At 39.5% G+C, this 18,245-nt stretch overlaps 2 protein-coding genes across 2 annotated transcripts in view; one reads left to right on the top strand and one right to left on the bottom strand.

Moving 5' to 3' along the window:
- LOC139546603 (protein ITPRID2-like) overlaps positions 1–6,540 on the bottom strand; it is a 64,782-nt gene extending 58,242 nt beyond the window's left edge. The window contains exon 1 of the mRNA XM_071355165.1: positions 6,440–6,540. The gene's annotated coding sequence lies outside the window, so the exon portion shown is untranslated. The remainder of the gene's footprint in view (positions 1–6,439) is intronic.
- Positions 6,541–13,643: 7,103 nt separating this feature from the next.
- Positions 13,644–16,695, top strand: LOC139546607 (neurogenic differentiation factor 1-like). Its single transcript, XM_071355172.1, has 2 exons — positions 13,644–13,806; positions 14,471–16,695. Exon 2 carries the CDS (start codon positions 14,480–14,482, stop codon positions 15,542–15,544), a length of 1,065 nt encoding a protein of 354 aa, XP_071211273.1. The 5' UTR covers positions 13,644–13,806; positions 14,471–14,479; the 3' UTR covers positions 15,545–16,695.
- Positions 16,696–18,245: the final 1,550 nt, after the last annotated feature.

The raw sequence follows: 18,245 nt of genomic DNA on the forward strand, positions 1-18,245 counted from the left end.
GATCCAGAAGAAGATTGGGAGAATGTCATATGGTCAGATGAAACCAAAATAGAACTTTTTGGTAAAAACTCAACTCGTCGTGTTTGGAGGACAAAGAATGCTGAGTTGCATCCAAAGAACACCATACCTACTGTGAAGCATGGGGGTGGAAACATCATGCTTTGGGGCTGTTTTTCTGCAAAGGGACCAGGATGACTGATCCGTGTACAGGAAAGAATGAATGGGGCCATGTATCGTGAGATTTTGAGTGAACACCTCCTTCCATCAGCAAGGGCATTGAAGATGAAACGTGGCTGGGTCTTTCAGCATGACAATGATCCCAAACACACCGCCCGGGCAACGAAGGAGTGGCTTCGTAAGAAGCATTTCAAGGTCCTGGAGTGGCCTAGCCAGTCTCCAGATCTCAACCCCATAGAAAATCTTTGGAGGGAGTTGAACGTCCGTGTTGCCCAGCAACAGCCCCAAAACATCACTGCTCTAGAGGAGATCTGCATGGAGGAATGGACCAAAATACCAGCAACAGTGTGTGAAAACCTTGTGAAGACTTACAGAAAACGTTTGACCTCTGTCATTGCCAACAAAGTGTATATAACAAAGTATTGAGATAAACTTTTGTTATTGACCAAATACTTATTTTCCACCATAATTTGCAAATAAATTCATAAAAAATCCTACAATGTGATTTTCTGGATTTTTTTTTCTCATTTTGTCTGTCATAGTTGAAGTGTACCTATGATGACAATTACAGGCCTCTCTAATTTTTTTAAGTGGGAGAACTTGCACAATTGGTGGCTGACTAAATACTTTTTTGCCCCACTGTATGTGACTTGGTAAGCAAATTTCTACTCCTGAACTTATTTATACTTGCCATAACAAAGGGGTTGAATAATTATTGACTCAAGACACTTCAGCTTTTCATTTAATTAATTTGTAAACATCTCTAAAAACATAATTCCACTGACATTATAGGGTAGTGTGTGTAGGCCAGTGACAAAAAAAATCTAAATCAATTTTAAATTCAGACTGTAACAGAACAAAATGTGGGAAAAGTCAAGGGGTATGAATACTTTCTGAAGGTATATATTCAACCATTTTCCATCCTAAAATTTTGGAATAAGCAAAAGCTTTGATTTCTTGTCAAACAGGTGGAAAATGGGTTTTAGAAAACAACTACCAGAAAAAGTCTTAAAAAGGTAACAGATATACATCTAAATACAATAATTCTGAAGTCGAGACTCCTGCCATCTAATATCAACATATTTTGTTAAGGATGCATTTTTTTGTCTCCTGTAAGTTTGAGAAACATTGCCTTGTGCCTTGAAATTCCGTTACCAAGTAACAAGTAAAGGTAGACCTACCAATTAGTTTGTTTTTTACTGACATACATTTTGTTCATGAAGTGATAAAAAAGATTCTCGGTGACAGAATTTCTGTCATGTTTAGCTGATAACTGTTTTCTTTCTCTATCTGTCATCTGGTGGTTAAAGCAAGAGTGTGAAACGTCTGGACAAGTCCTCCCTACACCGAACATCAATTGACGTTGAAAAGTAGTTTAAATTTGGTCAGTCCACCCTGGCATTGATTTCAACGTCCACTGGCCTAGTTTTTTGGTCCGGTCTGTACCAACCTTGATTGCAACATCCACAGAGGTCTTGACCAGCCATCATTTGGCCCAAACATAGACGTCCATGATTGGTTCAGATTTGGTCTGGTCCAGACCAAATCTTAACCAATCATAGATGTCTATGTTTCACTAGTTTGGACAACACACTACATTAGAGTACAGTACATTACAGTAAAGAAAATTAGAGTATAGTTCAGTACAGTCCTGTGCTGTACAGTACAGTAGAAGAGGAGTTCTGTGCATCGCAGAGCACACTAGAGTTGAGTACACTATAATGTACTGAACTCCACCGTGCTGTACTTTGATGTCCAAAATTGTGACACTTGGGCTGTGTTTAGACAGGCAGCCCAATTATGATTATTTGAAAAAAAAAAATGGACAATCAGATCAACTAAACAAAGCCATAGACGTTATAATTGGTTCCAATTTGGTCCGATCCTGACCAACCAAATTTGGTCTTGTTTAGTGGCGGAGCGCATTAAAATAATAGCCGGAGTAGAATAATACAGAAATATGCATGCAAAGGAGGATATTGCATATTTCTACCTTTGCGTACCTATTTAGGATACGTCACCATGAAGAGAATGCCATTCATATCCATTTCTGTGTAGTACAGCTCAAGGACCCATGATTAAATTCCATTACTGCAATTCTGTTACCGGATGTAAAGCCACTTAATTTACTGTAGTTCAATAAAATAGAATAATCCAAATCAAAATATGGCATGGGTGACTCTTCATGAAATCAGGACAAAAAGCATTGAATCCATACAATGGTCCTTTAGAGGAATTATTGTTGACAAACTGTACAGTCATGGCCAAAAGTTGTAGGAATGACACAAATATACATTTTCACAAAGTCTGCTGCCTCGGTTTGTATGATGGCAATTTGCATATACTCCAGAATGTTATGAAGAGTGATCAGAGGAATTGCAATTAATTGCAAAGTCCCTCTTTGCCATGCAAATTAACTGAATCCCCCAAAAACATTTCCACTGCATTTCAGCCCTGCCACAAAAGGACCAGCTGACATCATGTCAGTGAATCTCTCGTTAACACAGGTGTGAGTGTTGACGAGGACAAGGCTGGAGATCACTCTGTCATGCTGATTGAGTTCGAATAACAGACTGGAAGCTTCAAAAGGAGGGTGGTGCTTGGAATCATTGTTCTTCCTCTGTCAACCATGATTACCTGCAAGGAAACACGTGCCGTCATCATTGCTTTGCACAAAAAGGGCTTCACAGGCAAGGATATTGCTGCCAGTAAGATTGCACCTAAATCAACCATTTATCGGATCATCAAGAACTTCAAGGAGAGCGGTTCAATTGTTGTGAAGAAGGCTTCAGAGTGCCCAAGAAAGTCCAGCAAGCGCCAGGACCGTCTCCTAAAGTTGATTCAGCTGCGGGATCGGGGCACCACCCATACAGTGCTTGCTCAGGAATGGCAGCAGGCAGGTGTGAGTGCATCTGCACGCACAGTGAGGCAAAGACTTTTGGAGGATGGCCTGGTGTCAAGAAGGGCAGCAAAGAAGCCACTTCTCTCCAGGAAAAACATCAGGGACAGACTGATATTCTGCAAAAGGTACAGGGATTGGACTGCTGAGGACTGGGGTAAAGTCATTTTCTCTGATGAATCCCCTTTCCGATTGTTTGGGGCATCCGGAAAAAAGCTTGTCCGGAGAAGACAAGGTGAGCGCTACCATCAGTCCTGTGTCATGCCAACAGTAAAGCATCCTGAGACCATTCATGTGTGGGGTTGCTTCTCAGTTAAGGGAGTGGGCTCACTCACAATTTTGCCTAAGAACACAGCCATGAATAAAGAATGGTACCAACACATCCTCCGAGAGCAACTTTTCCCAACCATCCATGAACAGTTTGGTGACAAACAATGCTTTTCCAGCGTGATGGAGCATGATATTGATATTGATATTGACTCTTTGCATCAACTTCATGTAATTGTCAATAAAATCCTTTGACACTTATTAAATGCTTGTAATTATACTTCAGTATTCCATAGTAACATCTGACAAAAATATCTAAAGACACTAAAGCAGCAAACTTTGTGGAAATTAATATCTGTGTCATTCTCAAAACTTTTGGCCACGACTGTATATTTGACATTTTTATCTAAAAGCATAATTGAGAAATAATTTATCAAAGTTGTGATATTTATGACATCTTGGCCTTACCCAGGCCCAGGGGTGTTGTGCTGCTTGTTAAAGAAAGTTTTGATCATAGTTGAATCAATGTCTCACAAGATCACTTAATGATGAATTTTTTATTCTACATTGGTCTAACATTCGGTGCATTCGGAAAGTATTCAGACCCTTTGACTTTTTCCACATTTTGTTTCGTTACAGTCTTATTCGAAAATGATTAAATAAATACAAATCTTCATCAAGCTACACACAATACCCCATAATGACAAAGCGAAAACAAGTTTTTAGAAATTGTAGTAAATGTATTAAAACAAATCTGAGCAAAAACCAAGCCATGAGGTCGAAGGAATTGTCCGTAGAGCTCTGAGACAGGATTGTGTTGAGCCACAGATCTGGGGAAAGGTACCAAAACATTTCTGCAACATTGAAGGTCCCCAAGAACACAGTGGCCTTCATCATTCTTAAATGGAAGAAGTTTGGAACCACCAAGACTCTTCCTAGAGCTGGTCTCTTGTGTGTTCGCACGTGGGTAGGGCTGTGAAAGTCATGGAATTTTGGATGACGGTAATTGGCCAGTCAAATGACAGCGGTCTCCGTAATTTTGACTTTTTTTCTCTCTCTCTCCTCCGCGCCTGAATGCATATGCTGCCATAGAAATAGAATAAAGCCTGTTCTATTCATTCTATTTCTGTGTGTGCCGCTGCTGCATTGTATGGGGCTCGTTTGACACAACACCTTGCTTGTTTCATTAAGGAGCAACAAAGTTTCATCACGTTGTTAAGAGTCCATGTTACCGGAGAAACGGACTCAACCGCACTACTCATAGCAGCAGGAAGTAGGGATGCTGAGGGTGCTGCAGCACCCCCTGAAAAATGTTACATCTTCCTGCGGCTAAGGCACGAATGCCCGGCCATCACGTCCTTCAGTCAGCAGTTAGTTCCAAAAATACACACATATTTGTATTTATTTTAAAATGGTTTACAACAGTTATTTTATTGTCATGACGGCCTTCATCCATAACCGTTGGTGACATGGTTATACGGTAATATACTCTACAGGCATATCAAAGTTCCATAGTGGGATGTCTGCTACTTTTAGAGATTTATGATCAAATTTGTAAGCATTACCAACAGAGTGAACGTGAAAACGGATTCAAAATGGTCGCCCTCTGCTGGTGAATTGCAGGACGTGCAATGATAGAAATAAAAGGAGGGCTGTGATTGGTTACATTGCCTACTATGACAATTTCTCTGTGTAAAATGGTTGATTACTTCAAAAACTAGCAGAGGTGGCACTCTGGAACTTTGATATCCCCATAGAGTATATTATGTTCAACAATATATTGAAACATTTGCCAAATCAACTACTATATTTGTGTTTATATTTGTGAATTCATAAATTAAACTAACAAAAGTGTTATTGAAATCAAAATAACACTCATCAGGGACAGTGTTATGGGCACCCTACCCCGCTACTGTACTTCCTTGCCCATCCAAATAAGATGAAATATTGATTATTGATTTGACCAAGACGCACACTGACAGGAAGACCATCCTTAAAGTTTCACTTAAAAACGCTCCTTTACCAACTGTCTCAGACCACTCATAGAATAGCAAAGTGCTCATTAGATCATTTTTTCCCCTTCTGCGTCAACTAATACACAGAACATCTCCACTAAACACATAATCAATATGTTTGTCTGTCTCTCTGTGACCCTGATAACTTCAAAACAAAGTTGACTAAAGTTGCCAATGTCTTTGCAATTGTTACAAACAGATAAAAGTAGCATATGCTTCTAATGAAAACCTAGATAACTGCACTAAAATATACTGGAAATACAGTAGGCCTATAGCCTGCAATGCTATATATTTCAATCATACTGGCAACTGTCTATAATTGTTTTACTTTATTTAGTGCATTTTTGGGGGTAATTAGAATAAGCCGCAACAATATTTGCAACAGTGGGTGATATAGCCCGCTAGAAGCTGATGAGTCTTCAGTATTGTGGAATAATTAGAATGGTAAAGTATGATTTGAATGGAGAAAGCTAATCCGAGAGCAGCGCTGCTTTTATTTCGACCCTACAGCGCGAACATTCTCCCTGCGTGCTGTTTTTGGAAACGCACGTTGTATCTTCGACCGTTGTAGGGACCACGTAAAGTTAAAACACTCGTAAACCTAAAATCCATCGCTATCGGTAAACTGGGACTAGAACAGTCTAAAGATAATACGGATAAAATACAAAGCAGGACAAATGCTGCTAAAACAGGTAGGCCACAGTCAGCAACGTGTCGGGCGATATCTCGCAAGCTGTCAATGACGGTTTATTAATTAATGAATTAATAAAAAGGTGTCTAAAGTCGAGCTAGTCTCTCACCTGAGATGTCCCTATCCTAAACTATTTATCCAAAGGCTATTCGTGTCTTACACCGCCATATCCTATGCATTTACATTGTTTTCTGACTTATATTTGCCGTGTAAATTTCCCCTTGACATAAAAGCTGTTAATTTGTATCCCAAAAATTACGAAGAGGATTGAAATCAGTGACAACTGAGGTCCATGTGAATTGCATCAGGCAAAGTACGCCACAGTAAAAGTTTAGCATCAGATTTCTAAACATCATCGTATGTAATGTTTCAATAAACACTTATGCCTACCATTGTGTTGTGGTTTGGAAAGGAGTTTGAAGCGTTAAAAAGCAGCTCAGTGGAAATGGAATCTGACAAATTTTGTAGAACTTAATTTACCCTAGTCTTCCGCTTCCGGGCAGAGTAAAGTAACAGAACAAAGGGCGCGCAGCATCTGTTTTCATAACTGGGATGAGATGAGTCTTCCACAAAGATATTTTGTAACCTGCTTGTGGCATATGTGTAGTGCAAACATCAGTGAAATACAGTAGGCCTATTGTTGCCCAACGACTAATCCTGAATCTCTACATACATTCAGTCTGAAACTGCCAACCAAATAGTTTGTTGTGACTTCAAAATGAGGGGTGTTGTACAAAACTAATTCATCAGGGATTGGATCATCTCTAACAAATCTAACCAATCAGAATATCAAAGTTCATAACATCATCATGTAGGCCGGCTCTGGCCCAACCCATTGGTTTCTGGGACCAATCAGAACAGTCAGAAGGTGTTTGCGTTCTCGAAAATGTCAGGGAGGAAAGCAAATTCGGACTCATTGTGGAGAAGAAATGCTAGTTTGGCAGGAGCGATGTGTATGGGTAGTCAGGCTAGGCCTATTATAGTAGGTTACAGTATTAGTGAAATATTGGAATGTACAGGGCATTCGGAAAGTATTCAGACCCCTTGACCTTTTCCCACGTGTTATTACGTTACAGCCTTATTCTATTATTGATTCAATGGTTTTCCCCCCCTCATCCATCTACACACAATACTCAATTGTTGTTCAAGTCTGGGCTCTGACTGGGCCACAGAACATTCAGAGACTTGTCCCGAAGCCACTCCTGCGTTGTTTTGGCTGTGTGCTTAGGGTCGTTTTCCTGTTGGAAGGTGAACTTTCGTCTCAGTCTGAAGTCCTGAGCGCTCGGGAGCAGGTTTTCATCAAGGATCTCTCTGTACTTTGCTTCGTTCATCTTTCCCTCGATCCTGACTAGTCTCCCAGTCCCTGCCACTGAAAAACATCCCCACAGCATCATGCTGCCACCACCATGCTTCACCGTAGGGATGGTGCAAGGTTTCCTCCAGACGTGACACTTGGCATTCAGGCCAAAGAGTTCAATCTTGGTTTCATCAGACCAGAGAATCTTGTTTCTCATGGTCTGAGAGTCCTTTAAATCCCTTTTGGCAAACTGCAAGTGGGCTGTCATGTGCCTTTTACTGAGGAGTGGTTTCCATCTAGCCACTACCATAAAAGCCTGATTGGTGGAGTGCTGCAGAGATGGTTGTCCTTCTGGAAGGTTCTCCCATCTCCCACAGAGGAACTCTGGAGCTCATTCAGAGTGACCATTGGGTTCTTGGTCACCTCTCTGACCAAGGCCCTTCTCCCCCGATTGCTCAGTTTGGCCGGGCAGCCAGCTCTAGGAAGAGTCTTGGTGGTTCTGAACTTCTTCCATTTAAGAATGGTGGAGGCCACTGTGTTCTTGGGGACCTTTAATGCTGCATAAATGTTTTGGTACCCTTCCCTAGATCTGTGCCTCGACACAATCCTGTCTCATAGGTTTACAGACAATTCCTTTGATCTCATTGTTTGGTTTTTGCTCTGACATGCACTGTCAACTGTGGGACCTTATATAGACAGGTGTGTGCCTTTCCAAATCATATCCAATCAGTTGAATTTACCACAGGTGGACTCCAATAAAGTTGTAGAAACATCTCAAGGATGATCAATGGAAACAGGATGTACCAGAGCTCAATTTCAAGTCTTATAGCAAAGGGTCTGAATACTTATGTAAATAAGGTATTTCTGTTTCTTATGTTTAATACATTTGCAAAGATTTCTAAAAACCTGTTTTCACTTTGTCATTATGGGGTATTGTGTGTAGATTGATGAGGAAAAATTATAATTTTATTCATTTTAGAATAAGGCTGTAACGTAACAAAATGTGGAAAAAGTCAAGGGGTCTGAATACTTTCCGTATGCACCGTATTTGATTTTCCTCAGAGCAGCACCTGTCAATAGAATAGCATACAATAGGATAAGCCTTGTGTAGAGTAGATAGAATGGAATAACTTAATTTTTTTCCAGAGTGTAGGGGTCAGGTTTGCTTATAGGCCTATGTTGTTGTTTTGTTGTGTAGTGGATTATAGTTTGTCTATGTATGTTCTACTTAATTTGCACACAAGGCTCAGGGCACAGTTTTTCAAAATGTTTTATCTGGATCAGATTGATCCAGATTCTGTAATCCATGTTTTGCTATCCAGGGGGATCAGATTGATCTGGCTGTTTTTGAGACGATTTTTCAGAAAATAATTGGATAGGATCATGCCATCTACTAGACAGGTTGTGGTACTACCTCTACACTGTCTTAACAGAGATGAGTAGACTACATGAATAGTGGTAGAGCTACCTTGATTAAAAATTATAGGGCTTGCATATCACTTCTAAGTAAGTAGATGCATTTATTTGACAATTCTCAATATAACAATTCACCACATACCTATAATTCAGTCAATATATATGAAGATGTGAAATCCCACCTGTGCTAGAGTGGTTATCAGGAACGTTTGACTAGGTCAATTAATTGCAGTAACATTTATACTTTTTAGATGTTCATAATCTAAACAATTTAAAAACTTTATGGAATAGTTTAAAGATTAAAAAGTAGTTCCTATAGTTTAAAGCTTCTCCTATGGGCCCAGTTTTTCGAAATTCTTCTAAACGGATTTTCGGCAATTGTGGATTAAATGCTCGAATTTAGTACTTTAAAACTGAAAAATGTGATTCTGATTCTTCTGATTGGGTAATCCAATCCGACCTGTATTAATTAAATGTTGTTTTTGCGTTTCTCAAGACTCAAAGGAAGTGATTAGAATAGTTTTTATTCCCGAAAATCAGCATATTCTTGATCCGACTGGAAGGGATGATTTAGATAGGCGAAATGCACTACAACCGATATATTTCAATGAAACTAAGGTGGGGTGGTTTAAAAAACGTTCTTAACTCTGAAAACCAAAGCTTCATGATGTTAAATTGACTGCAGTATAGGAATGTGGTCAGCTCTTATATTAAGAAGTGTCAAACAAATGCATGTAGCCTAGCTACCTACCTACTTAAGCGAAATGCAGGGGCTAATATAATTTATTGTATTATCTTTACCTTAATTCATGTAGTTTACTAATTTCTGTTTCACCATGACAGTGAACGCGTAGATAGCTGTCCAGTACTAGGCGGCAATGAGTAGGCCTGTTTAATGCAATGAAAATACGGTTTCTGTGATCTTTATATTTTGGTATTTGGACCTGAATGACCCTATCCGATTATTTTCATAAAATTTGATCCTGGATAGCGAAAAAGAGCATTATAGACTAACAGTTTTGAAAAAGCCGGTCCTGATGCCTCCGACATAATGTTTCATATCCACCACAAGACGACGCCATACTACCGCATTCAGCTGCATGCATCCGTCCAAGACAAAACATTAAAACAATAAAAAGATCTTGGTCTGTTTTGAGAAAAGTGACTCAGTCTCACAGTCCTACTCACCAGCGCAAAACTCTAATATTCTGGACCTCATTTTGACAAATAAACAATGAAATGTGCTGATTTCATCACATTCGAGTGCTACCTCAAGTGCCACCCCTGTTTCTTAATTATGAAAACAAAAGTTATATTGTCTAGCTTAGTTATGAGTGCCTGTTCGAAGAATTTAAAACAGATCGTGAAGGATGTAATTGTGATCTATGGGTGACTGTTAGGCTATGTGTGTTTTAAAAGAAAAACAACAAAATTAAAGCTAGAATCCTTAATTGAAACAGTAGCTGAGGGATGGGCCTGGATAAATGTTACCACTCAAATGTATAGACAGATCTATAGATGCAAGGACTGACCATCCATGATATCAAGCATTTCGCTACACTCGCATTAACATCTGCTAACCATGTGTATGTGACCAATAACATTTGATTTGATCAACTTTATAGTTTTAACCATGTTTTGAGGCTATACAGTGTTTGTTTACATTTACATTGTTTACAAACATTGGAGTAAACCAGACTTATATTTTGGGTTCTGATGGGGTACGACAGTTGAACTAAGCGGATGAGGCATTTATAAATTATATTCTTCAAGAATAAATGGGTACAGGCCTCTATATCATTACTTTATAAGTCAAAAACTGTATGTATATCAACTAAGGATTTTAGCTTTAAAGTTCCCAACATTTTACAAAATGGATTGTCTTAACTAAGTGATGCGTTTTTGGCAAAAAATATAAGATTAATATTTGTTCGTCAATAAACAAAATTATTGGACATCATTCTGAGGCCCCGGCAAATAATAATACTTGTATGATACTTACATTGTTATTATTAAAAGTCTAGTAGGTATTGTTATATTACAACAGTGTAGGCCTTATATGTTAATATTTGTATTAGGCTTCAACAGAGTAATAATAAGAACATTATGATTATTATTATTTTATATTTATTCTTAGCCCATTGGTGTTATTGTTAATATTATGCATTTCCCTAATAAGATATTTAGGTCATATCTTCACTCCACACAGGGGTCAGATAGACACGTGCATGCAGCAGGTGGTCACCTGCAATATGAACGCGCCGGAAGGGTTCCATATCCTAGGCCTATTATTGAAACCAAAACCCATCGCGCAATACACAGCTGGATTTCGAGCCAGGACTTTATATCCCCGTCCAAAATTGTGATTTATAACACGCCAATACCAAATAACTAATCAGTGGTCTAACTAATTAATACACATTTGCATTTTTGCATAAGCAATTAGTGCGATGAAGGTGCAATGAAATGCTACGCGGAATTAGTTCAATCTAAGCGTCCATTCAAGCGGAAGGGCATTGGTAGGAGACTAGGAGTAGGGACTCAGTATGTATTCCCTGCTCTGGGACAAGGGCTTCTAATTAGTGCTAGAGAATAGGTCAGATCATCATATTCAAATAGATACGGTGGGTTTAGGATGTTTGCAACCAAACACCAAATTGAACACAATGCACCCCACTGTGCACTCTCTGGTTGGACCAACGTTGTTTCCACGTCATTTCAATGAAATTAAGTTGTACCAATGTGGAATAGACGTTGAAATTATGTCTGTGCCAAGTGGGATGTTCTGTAAACTTGGTTTATCTTTTTTGCATTTAAAATATTGTTTTACGAGCAAAACAGTAAAGTATCATATTGTTGAGCACAGAATAAACGAATAATGTTTGCAAAGACATGTTACAATATGTCTACAATATGAAGCCAATATCAGTGTGAATTATGTTTAGACATAGGCAAGTCTAAAGCAAATTCACGTTTAATCAGTGCATTTTCTTTAGGAATTAGTTATATGTTTAGCCAATATGTTTAACAGATAGACTGGTCTTACTGTGTATTATTTAAACCAAAGTTAGCCTAGTAATTATGAGCTGTTAAATACATAAACAGATTGTTTTGTGAAGTCTATCCTAAAATCATATGTAGTTTCTAAGAGAAGTGTGATGTATTCCAACTTGTACGTGTAGCTGTCGGTGGTGCTGAAAGCCTCGACCACGTGTGTCTCCTGCTAACACAGTTTACATGGTAACAGAAAGATGTAGTCCGGGAAGCTGCGTGCGCAGCTTGTTCTCGTAGGGGACTTTCGACTGACACAACTTGTCCTGGTTTTATGAAAGAGTCAAGATAAGGTGTTCTCTCTCAGGCAGCACTTTGAGGCGACCAGGTTATGTGGCCACTTGACGGTTACCTACATCACGGAGCGGCCCCGAGCTCTGCGTTGCTCCGCCGGGCCATTAGCCTAACCGATGCTGTTAAATATATGATTCAGAGCTGAGCAAACAGTGTGAATGTGGGGTGTTTTTCTCGGGATGTCCGTTCAGACACTACCGAGTTGAAATGTTGAAAAAAAAAGAAGCTTTTTTAATGGACGTTTACAAGTTTAAAATGTTATGATGGCTCATCATTTCGGCAAAATTGTTTTAATTTAGACTTTTTGTTTAGCATAAAGAATTTAGTTATTTGCGCAATTATCCATACACGTAGGCCTAGGCAACTATAGGCTATATCAATAGGTTTATTTAAAGATATTGATAATTCATCCCAAATTATGTGCTTATGGGTGTATTTACATTTAGGACTACCCAAATGCCCAGTCGTTAGATTTTAGGCTATAGGCCTAGAGTTACTCATTTTGTGAATGACCAGACAGTCCGTATGGTTTTAGTTCGTGTAGCAGATTGCCTTTCTCATTCTAGGCCCATGGACTAATTTTGTAGCCCCACTCTATAACTATTCTGCTTAAATATTCAATCGTTGTCTCGTGGTTCAGTTCTGTCTTGATTGTATGTTGTTACCCCCACTTGTTACGCTGTCTGTCCAACGGTCAACATGTAGATTTTTGGGGCATTATTGAACAGAAGATAACAGATTTTGGTCGTTGGATCGAGGCAGTGAGCCGTGAAACAGGCTTTTGTTAGTGCGCGTGCGACTCGCGTGCCGACCTGCAGTTTGAAAAGAGAGGGAGACTCGATGCTCATTACTTCAGCAGCTCGAGCTCGGTCCAGATTGTACAACCACTGTTGCCAATCAACATCACGCACTGTTAGAGATGGGGACAATAACGCTTACAGATGAGCACTGATGCAGTCAGCAATGAGCAAAAAAAGAAAGGCAAAGTATGCATTTGGTCTAAATTAACTTTTTTTCTGTTATGAAGGGCCAGAATGGGGCCTTTAATATTGCCAGCAAGGGCCTTATTCTTTCCTTTGTGACTTGACGTGTTTATTGGGCTATGTTAGGTGTGTTCAATGTCCCCAAAGTAGCCTAATGTGCAAAATGACATTATTCCATAATTATGAGATTCATGATTAATAAAATCAAACCATGTAAAGAGGACACACGTGGGTAATGGGTTGGGCTTGAGTATTGGTAGTGATTGAATATGTCTTACGCACCAAAGGGTTAATCCATCCTGCGGGTCCACACAGGTCTATGGAGTCCCTAACTGGTGACAGATGGCCACTTTCTTTTGGCCACAAAGGAGCGGAATACAGAGCGCTGGCGAACACAAATGGTCCCATATCACGTGACACTTGAGGCCGTTTTTGCCTGACGTAGATGGACCATATGGCGCGTGCCGGGAGTAAGGCCTGGGTGGGTGGAGCCTGTTCCTGACTGTCATTGGGTAACGCGATGGTGATGGTATTAGGGATACAGCCATATAAACACACAGGTTCATCTCTCTCTCCGTCAGTCACTCGCAGCATCAGCAGCAGCGCTATATAACCCGAGCATCTGTCGGCGCAGCCACATTACAATCCATCCACCGGACCTCACACTTCAGGAGGGGCATGCCAGAGTCATAACAAGATAATTCTGCAAAACATAGGTATTTATTTCTCAATCTTATAATGCAATAACTTATTCATGCAAATGCTTTGGGTTAAAGTAATTGCATGGAGTGCTGTGTGCTGTGATTTATCTGTTACATTGCCATAAAGTATAGTTATTTAGCAGTTAAAGATTTTCTGAATAGGCTTGAATTATTTATTGATACAAACCTGCTCAGATGAGAGGTGATGTGACCATATGTCACCTGTTACAAAAAGGAAACAGGGATTCAGATATTCTGATTGAACTCAGCGATTACATTTCATAGATGTTTCAACTGACTGGAGATTTAAAATAACGTAATTGCAACAATTATTTTTTTTATCAAATTGTGGACTCGTTATGTCAAGCTATTAGGTGATAATTGAATACTTTATGTATTATGCTACTATAATGTTTTTGGTTTATCCTGACAACAAAGTACTGTTCTACATTTTGCTCTCAAATTCATATGACGTTTATGATAGCCTATATAATCATCGGTGTTGCAAACGTAATATTGGTTCTTCTGATACAACATTATTTTTGTTTGACTTAGAGTGAAAAAATTTGTATAGCATAATGAACATTTTCCAAAACGAATTCCTGCTGAATAGGCTATTAGTCAAGTAGAAAATTATGTCCTAAGTGAGTCTGCTCACGGTTGTCTTTTTTATTGACAGATTTCCAATATGACTAAGTCCTACACGGAAGAAACCATGATGTCATCAGACCCCCACGATTCTGCGACCTGGACTGATGAGTGTCAGGGCTCCCAGGACGAACAGGATATGGAGAAGAAAAACGGCGCACTCGAATCCATGCACGGGGACCTCGAGGATGACGACGAGGATGGGTTAAACAGACTGGATGAGGATGATGATGAAGAGGAAGATGAGGAAGAAGAAGGCGACGATCAAAAGCCTAAACGTCGTGGACCAAAAAAGAAGAAAATGACAAAAGCCAGAATGCAGAGGTTTAAGATGAGGCGCCACAAGGCGAACGCGCGCGAAAGGAATCGTATGCACGGACTCAACGACGCGCTCGAGAGTTTGCGTAAAGTTGTGCCATGTTACTCCAAAACCCAAAAGCTCTCAAAAATTGAGACTCTGCGTCTAGCTAAAAACTACATCTGGGCCCTGTCAGAGATCTTGCGGTCGGGTAAGAGCCCAGACATCATGTCATTTGTACAGGCCCTGTGTAAGGGCTTGTCTCAGCCCACTACTAATCTAGTGGCAGGATGTCTCCAGCTCAACCCCAGAACTTTCCTCCCGGAGCAGACACAGGAGATACCATCTCATATGCAACCAGCAAGTGCTTCCTTCGCCGCGCATCCCTACTCCTACCAGACCCCGGGTCTTCCCAGCCCTCCATATGGTACAATGGACAGCTCCCACATCTTCCACGTCAAGCCCCATTCATACGGAAGTGCGCTGGAGCCGTTCTTTGAGACCGCGCTGCCGCTTACAGACTGCACTAGTCCATCATTCGACGGACCTTTAAGCCCACCACTGAGTGTCAACGGGAACTTTTCCTTCAAACACGAGCCTTCGTCTGAGTTCGAAAAGAACTACGCATTTACAATGCACTACCAGGCTGCCGCGGGACTGGCGGGTCCACAGGGACACGCGCCCCTTTACGCGAGCTCTGCGCAGCGGTGTGAGATACCGATGGAAAACATTATGTCATACGAAGGACACACTCATCACGAGAGAGTCATGAATGCTCAGCTTAACGCTATATTTCATGATCCGTGAATACATTAAACCATCAAAGACTGATAAGAGTGCGTCATGATATGATATCCTAGTGCCACTGATGCAAAAGAGCAATTTATTATCCTCTTGATTCTATCATGTAGCCTATGTATTTATTGTTGTTACTGCCTTTAGGAGAAGTGCGGATACATATGCATATTCTCTTTCACTTTATGTATTGTATTCTATAGCGCTTCTATAGGTCACATTGTGGAAATAGTGGTGACTATACTCAGAATGTGTTGATTATCCATGCTACAAAATCACAAGCAATAATTTGGAAAACTATGCAATTTTTAAACGAATACTTGGGCCAATAAAATAAATAATAAAGATTTCTATATTTTTCAACCAGTATTGTACATCTCCCATACTGAATTATTTTGTTGTGATTTTGTACAGAATTATGAATAGCTTTTTTATAAAGTCGAGTCGTATTTCATTTCACACAACTCCATGTTGTTAATCTTTAATAAAATAGTGTTATGTCATGTTTATATGATACAACCGTTTTATAAAAAAGTTATGTATACAGAGGCTAGTGCTAATACAAATCGGTTGCCTTAGCAATTATTTAGCCTACTGCAAATCATGCAACGTTGCACAATATTGATAATTTTATTTTCCCCAAAACATTGATAGCCTACTTAAAAGTTTGATAATGCGTAGGGGCCTACTACTTGCAAAGTATCCTAAACGCCTAACTGTGTATACAACGCTTCACCTGGAAATGCTCATTGCATAAAACGAAGTAGGCCTACTTATTATTTCATTTCAAAATTCAACCGTGGCCCATCTTCATATTCATTATCAGTGCAGCACATTTTGGAACATACCAGGCACCTTCTTATTGCGCCATTGCATGCATGTCCAAATCAGTGCAGAAGAGCTATTTGCAGCATGATGCTTATCTTCAATGTGTGCCGACTGTATATTGTTTGTAAACATTTTATAATGTAGGATGTTTTCAGGACGCATAGGGACTGAGTGCCATGGAGTTATACTCATATGTTCGTTATTTGCATTTAGTTTTTAGTTTTAAACTCTCTTCCGATGTGATTCGAGTGTACATAAGTCAGTGGAGATAAATGTATATCTCATGAGGCGCACTCAATTATTATTGTAAAATAAAGTGAATGAGTAGCCTACAATTTCTTTAATTATTATCTGGATCTACAGATGTAGGATCTTAGTTTGATCATTCCTTTGTTGCTGAGAATTTCCTACACAGAAAATGCAAACCTGTAGTCTATTTTAGGTTTAAAAAGTCTTCTTAAGTTTGTAATTTCCACTTTGAAATGTCAGACTTTGCCCTAACGAAAAATGTATCAACCGCTACAAAAATGTCCATTAATTATAATCCACATAATAATTCGCATTTCCTAATGCTGCAGGATCATTTTCCTGCTGTAGCAAACTGGCTCAAATTGATATCCTACATCTGCATTGACAATGACGGAGCTAAACAGAAATAGCAACTTTTGAGCAGGACTGATTTCGCCAACATTACGTTGACAGGTGTGGCTCAATCATCGACTATATGGTTCTTTATAATGATAAAATTGCATAAAAACCTAAATGAAAACGTATAGCCTATGACTAAATCTGAAAAAACCCAGAGTTAAGGCACAATTAGTTTCAGTGGCTTTCCCCTCAGTCCCTCAGCCTGGTCGCAAAATAACCTTGACTTCGCTGAGACCCACATTCGACACTTCTTGGATGTCCAAATTATTGACACATTCTCTAAAATATGGGGTTCCGTCAAATCTTTACGCATGGAGAGTGACTATTTCTCTGCCCATAAGGATAGGCTACTAAATCAATATATCCTATATTGTCCTAGGCTATATTATGAATTGTAGATGCATGAAATTAAAAGCATCTTGATATGAGAAATATTAAGACATCCATTTGTGATGAACATTTAGGCCTAGGCTATATGAGTGAAAATGAGCACATCCCCTTAGCCAGCATTTATTTACCTAACGTTGTATATCAAATACTGAAGGACACAACGAGCGTTTTTCTGCCATGTCACGAATAGCTGCAGTAAGTCAAGGGGCATTCACATGCCACCATGGTTTCTTCCCAAAATGACACCCTATCCCCTATATATAGTGTACTACTTTTGACCGGAGCACTATGAGCCCTGCACAAGTATAGAAGGGTATAGGTTGCTATTTAGTACGAACACCATCTCGTATGCAAACCGAGCAAGACACAGATGTTACTTCTGCTAGGGAGGTTTTTAATTTATGAAAATGATCTTGTTTATGCATGAACACACTGGCTGCATCTATAACTCAATACTTATATCATAAGGGAAAACACCATGCAGCGAGCCAACTTCATGATAGACATTCTGAATGGTGCTCTTTATTCACTGGTCATGTTGAATAACCATTAGAGATGTTTCCTTGGATATCCGTCCTTCCTCAATATCAGAATCTTCACTGAACCGTTTAATCATTTGATTATAAGCATACATCTTAGATGGAAGTAAACACTCACAGCATGCTTTAAACTGGAATAATAAAATGAAAAAATGAAATCAATGTATGTACTCCTGAAATCTGTATATCATGTGTCCCCAAAATACAAATTTATTATTTCATAAATGCACACAGTTTTTTATTTATTTGAGAGACATCCTGGTCGGTTGGCTGTAAACTATGTCAAATTGGGAAACTGGAATCCCTGT

This window comes from Salvelinus alpinus, chromosome 20, assembly GCF_045679555.1.
Source record: "Salvelinus alpinus chromosome 20, SLU_Salpinus.1, whole genome shotgun sequence".
NCBI classification, from domain to species: domain Eukaryota; kingdom Metazoa; phylum Chordata; class Actinopteri; order Salmoniformes; family Salmonidae; genus Salvelinus; species Salvelinus alpinus.

Excerpts from the sequence above, each read along its gene's own strand:
- LOC139546607 (XM_071355172.1), top strand. The coding sequence starts at position 14,480 with ATGACTAAGTCCTACACGGAAGAAACCATGATGTCATCAGACCCCCAC.